The sequence below is a fragment of the Cannabis sativa genome, chromosome 7 (assembly GCF_029168945.1).
Source record: "Cannabis sativa cultivar Pink pepper isolate KNU-18-1 chromosome 7, ASM2916894v1, whole genome shotgun sequence".
NCBI classification, from domain to species: Eukaryota; Viridiplantae; Streptophyta; class Magnoliopsida; order Rosales; family Cannabaceae; genus Cannabis; species Cannabis sativa.
The window spans coordinates 47124149-47130148 of NC_083607.1; the positions used below are offsets into that span (position 1 = coordinate 47124149).

Here is a 6000-nt window from a genome sequence, read left to right on the forward strand (position 1 = left end):
CTACTAGGTGGAAAAAGCTCACTGATAAGGTAAAATACTATTAAATATTGACTATTGGGCCGGTTATGTGAGGCCCATTATGTAGGTATCGTTGTCTGTATGTGGATATACTATTGACAGGCACGTGTAGGCGTGAGCCGTCGTTTGTTGAAAGAGAATGTCAGATTAGTGGGCATTGGCCCAACAATGTGATTTTCTTTTGCTGTGCACCTTTCTGAGGCCTGCTATAGGGTAGAAGCGGCCAGATTTCTCAGGATTCTTGTCAGAGGTATGCCACGCAAGATGATATCTTGGGCACTTGTATCCCCTGGACATCTCTTTGACTTCTATTCCCGAATGACCCCTGAGGACATCCGTCTATGCCTCTTAGAATACCTGTTGTGTGAATGTGTGATTATCCTTCGGGACCATGCCTCCAGCTTAGTCCTTGGGGAACAGTTTATGAGATTTGAACGTTTTTCCCGACTTTGCGTATGGATTGACTAATCTATCTTTCTGGACCTAGTTAATGGGCTTACAGAAAGGCCTACATGTCATCTATCCAAAAATGTAGATGAAATTTATCCCTAAGTCTTCGCAGCTCGAGAGCCACAGAGGCTTGTAGCCACCATATGGATTTATCATTATATCCGAGGCCATGAACGACCTGAGTCTTTTAATATTCTTTGGTGTAAGGTTGTGAAAACTCCTGAACCTTTCATATCCCATTAGTGGAATACACATGTCAAGTGATCTTTGGTTTGTGTGTCACACAGCTTGCGGGGGCGTGTGTTGTCTCAGGTTGCGAACTGACAACTAATCATGTCAGCGAGTTACTCGAGGCGAAATCATCATTATTGCACGTGTCCTTGATTATGTGAATTGTATTAAATGAAACATTTGGCATTCCCAGACTGTTGGATTGAGGATATTTGTACTTTCTCAAATTCAATCTGAGCCCTTGGATCTGAGGTAGGAAGATTTCCAGGGCCTATTTAAAAAGCTTGTGACCCGATGGTTTGGCATTTTAGCCATTTCTTTAAATTTTTTGAACTTTTATAGAGAGAAAATCCTTTGCAACCCCAAAGTTCTTCCCATGGTGAATGTCCGATATTGGTGCCAAACTTGTCGACCGCTTGTTAAACCTTCAAAAACGGTTGTTCCCAAATGCTGCTCCGACCGCTGCCACTTCAGAATCGTCGTTCGTGGACTTTCAAAAAGCCTCCAACGAGCTTATAAGATGGTTGAGCAATTTCTAGCCAAGAAATTTTGCACCAACCTAGAATCTGACACCCCCGTTGTCAAGTATCACAAGTAAGCACCTGATTTTGTAACTTTGATGTTGCTTTTTGCATAAATAGATTCTAAGGTAGTATGTTTTAGGTGAACATGCCATGATTTTTGGGGATCCTATCATTGATATGGTTTCAAAGACAGTCTCTGCGAGGCCTTGTCCTTTCACCTTTGGCTTTTTCCCGTTTTACGTTTAGGTGCCTACAAAGGTCTATAGTGGACCAACTATTTTTAGGAGAAATAATCTCGACCTCCCTAACTTGGTTTATAGAATTTCTAGGGCAATTTTTGCCTGACCTCAGCACTAGAGCACTAGGTCTACCATTTCGGTCAACCTTGGCTCGCAGATCGGAAGGGCATCCCAGCCCTGGAGTATGGGTGGCCTTATTTTTCCACAAAGGCTGGTTGACTTCATTCTGGTTAGCCCTAGGTACAGCAGGAAAAGTCTTTTTATGAAGTTCATCCACTTTCCCTTTCCATTTGTCGTTCGTCACAGCAGAAGGTCAAGCGTTGACGGGGTTTGCACTTTTTGTGACATTATTTTCCTTGTAGACAAGCTCTTCTGGAGCGTTATCCTTCAAGATTTTAATTTATCCGCGCTAGCATTTTCTTCATCTAACAAGAGACGTCATCTCGTGCTACTAACTTCTGCTGAGTTATTGCAAGTTCTTCAACCATCCGATATACCTCGAGATCTTGCTCATAATAATATGTCTTTGTAATAATCATCTTTAATCTCACTTTTGCCTTCATCAGGGTCTTATTCTCGGTCATCCATCTCGTCTTCATCAATGGGGTTTTCATCGATAAATTTCTCCTAATGTTGAGCTTTCTCGACTGGATGACCACTAGATTCGAACGTTTCCTAGTCTCTCGCAGTGCCCGGCTGGGCGTGCACTGTAGGGGCAGGTTAACATCGTCCATGGTGACATCCTAACCAGGGGCAACAAGCTTAGTGACAGCCTTTCTAGTAGTCACCATTGTTACAGATACAATTTAGCTTAAAGTCTTTTCTCAGCTCTCAATGAAAGCACCAAAATATTTATTGAGATTTTCGGAAACTCAATATATTAAAATAAGAACTAGGAAAATGAATCAAATAGTTGAAAAAGGAGATGTAGATTTTTATATAGTTCAGGTACTAATGAATCCTAGTCCACTAGTTAGTTGTATTGGGCTAAAAAGCCTTGAAATATCATAATGTTGTTCTTACAAGCTTAAGAACCCTAGCTTTTTGCTATAGTGATTGAGCTATGAATTTTTCGACCCTTTGCATGAAGGTATCAAGTAGTTTATAGGCTAGGATCTGGGTATGGATACACCCATGAACCGCTAGAGTTTGCGTGTAATATGGCTCACTAATGGGGTAAATACAAAAATACATTGACTTTGAGTCCGCGGACTAAGGCCTAGCCCATGGGGCCTTTATGCTCTGTACGATAGGGGACTACTTAAGGTCAAAAAGTGTCGTGCATGCGCCACATTTTCCATATTGTAGTGTTAGAATAATAGTCGTTGGATAAAAGGGATGCTCCTTTTGGTGGTACACACATTGTCAGGGTCTGACATGAGGGACAATCCCTTCATTCGGTGGGATTCAATGCCAAAGGATTGCAACGTCAGCGTCTCTTAGAGCTCTTCTAGATCTATCCCAAATACTCATCCGAAAGGCCTTGGTTGCCTCTTTTTATTTTTGCAAGGGGCCCTTCTAGATTTCCTGACATCCAACTCCGAATGTAGATATTCTACCCCTCGGATGTAGATATTTGATGAGGATTGAATCCATTATTTTTATTAAAAATGTCACATGTCCCCCAAACGGAAACACAAACAACACTTAGTTTATATTTTAAATGAAAATAGAATATTAGGTAATTCTATAGTACTCCCATTTATTGGGTAGTTTCGATACATTTTTATTTGTTTCACCATTCATGAAATTTTTTAGTTTTTTTTTTCTTGATCGTGTTCGTTGTAATTATTTAGAATTACTTATAAATTTTTAGAAAATTTATAATAGTTTATAGTGCCGAAAATAAGGTTTAAATATTTTGTTACATGTACGTGATTATTTTTTTATTTTTTTTTATGTAGTAATCAATTGTTTGAACTTTGTTTTTAACATTGTAAATTATTTAAAAAATTTTGAAAAATTTTACAAATGGCCCGTAAAAAATATAATGTTGGAACTGGAATTTTTTTCTGAATGCCAAAATGAAAAAGGTGTACTGAAATAATCTTTTGGAAAAATGTACTATAATTTATTTCTAAAATAGTGACACTTTTTCCAATTGAAAATTTTCTAAAATACTATTATTAAAAAGTGTATATGAATGCCACATGCTAATTTTCATAAATTTATAACAAAAAGAGTGACATTAGTGAAAAGGTTGCTTTTTTTTTTTTTTTTTGTTGTTGTATGGGACATTAGTGAAAAGTTAATAGAAGAGAAAAGTTGTTGGACCTAAAATAAGAATATTTTGAAGAAAAATTTATGAGCACTTAATTAAATATATATTTATATATATAAGTAAATTGTTTTAAGAAAAAAATTGTGAAAAGTTTGGATCCCATGGATGGCAAACCATCATTTGAAAAAAAAAACAAAAAAAGTCATATATATTTAGCACCACACCACCATAAACATGGATTGTATGATCAATTTATGATATTTTACACACATATATTTCAAAAGGGTCTTTGGCCAATGACATTTCCATGTGGATCATAATTGCAAGAGATGAATATGTCTCCATTCCAACAAGTGACTTTAGCACAACCAACCTTGGTAGTATGCCTCCAAACCATCTGAGTATAGTGAAGGCACTCTTGGTTATCAATACAGGAATTAGAGTGATAATCATAATACCTTCTTTCATCACCCCAATCTGCCACTGCATCACCTGGACTCCAATTTTTCCCACTTCCCCAAAATAAGTTCTCACCATAATCACCTCCCGAGTGGACCAACGAGCAATCGCCACGTCGCTGGTTGGCCCACCAATAGGCGTAATTCGCAAGCGTTTTGCTCCATCTGAGTGGAGGGAGTCCTAGCTTGGATCTCAAAATGTTGTGTGGAGTCAAAAATTGGTCAATTGTAGTATAGGTGTACGAGGTTGTGGTTAGTTGATGACTAATAGATTCAATGTTGTGAGTTGAGAGTGAGAAAGTGAGAGAAAATAGCAAAGAAAATGGGAGAAAGATTGTTAACCCAAGTGAGGATAAGAAGGTTTTCTTGATCATATTGATGATGAAGAAGAGAGAGAGAGAGAGAAAGAAAGAAAGAAAAAATATAACTTAATTGGGAGTTGATATATAATACCCAAGTGTTTAGTTTGGGTCTTTTTATACATAGTAAGATGAGAGTGAAGACTAGAGTGTTTAGTGTTGTGGAATCGTTTCACATGTTGAGGGCCATAGCTTTTCATAAAGTTGAGGTGTAGAACATGTTATGGAATGTGAAGAGTCGGTCCAAATAGAAGTGAACTATATAATAATAACAATAAAAATAAAAGTGAAGGTGTATAAGTTTCATTTATTCAACTTCCACAACTACTTTCAATCATTTGCACCTTAGATTATGACCCAATTTTTTGCAATTATTGTGTATAGTTAGTGATGATATAAGCTTCTCAATATTATTATATTGGAATATTTCAGAGTAGCTATATCTATAAAATAAATAAAGTCATATTTGTTTTAAAAGGATATGAGTGGACTCGTTGAATTTGATTTTATATAGTCTAATAATTTTCTGACACACAAAAAACAAAAAAGTCTTGTAATTTTAAAAGCATATCCAAAGAAACACCAAATTTGTTGTGACATTATCACTAAATTTGGTATCAAAAAGTATTTCTACTCCAATCATAACACCAAAAATTACACTAAAAAAAATATTCCTTATTATTATATTAATTTTTTAATAAAATAAAAAATAATATCATATTAATTAACAAAAATTATCACAATTGTTATATCAGTGCACCACACTTTTAAAGAAGTGCATTATTTTCGGCATATTAAATTTTTCTAAATTTTACCGGATGTCTTAAATAATTATAATATACACTACTATATATATAAAAAAAATTGACTAAAAAAATTTGTCGGGTGCCGAAACAAATAAGAATAGATTCGTACATTACTTTTAAAAATGTGCATTGTAAAATTTTCCAAAAAATAAAATTTCATTTTACAAATACAATAATATAAATATTAAAAAAAAAAAAAGAATGCCGTGACTACAGTACACGGCATATATGCCGTGCACTGTACATAAAACATCAAAATGCTGCATGATATGCAGCCTCCTTAGAACATATATACACACTATACCACTTATTTGCAGCTTCTTTGGAGGTGCTCTAACACCTTGATAAAAATTTATTTTCCTTTTTGTTAAAAATAAACAAGTATTTACACTACTCTATAAAAAAAATTATCCATACAAACATAAAATAAAATGTAATACTAGCCTACCTCTGAAAAAAAAAAATCTTATTTGTATGGTAAGTCCTTGAATTATATAATAAGTATTAGTAAGTTGGTCCATAAATTTATTTTTTTACTAATTATCCTTAAACATATAAATTTTGACAAATTGATCCTTAAATTTTATTTTTTAGCTAAATGTTCTCAAAATTTTTAATTTATTTCAAACGCTAACCCCCACCTTTAAATAATAGTAGTTTTGGTGACTTTTATTTACATTTTTTGATTTATTTT

The 6000-nt window shown here is 34.9% G+C and overlaps 1 protein-coding gene across 1 annotated transcript; it reads right to left on the reverse strand.

The window, feature by feature from the left end:
• Positions 1-3892: 3892 nt before the first annotated feature.
• Positions 3893-4864, reverse strand: LOC115697808 (pathogenesis-related protein PR-1). The gene has a single exon (XM_030624941.2). The coding sequence runs from the start codon at positions 4513-4515 to the stop codon at positions 3961-3963; it is 555 nt and encodes a 184-aa protein (XP_030480801.1). The 5' UTR covers positions 4516-4864; the 3' UTR covers positions 3893-3960.
• Positions 4865-6000: the final 1136 nt, after the last annotated feature.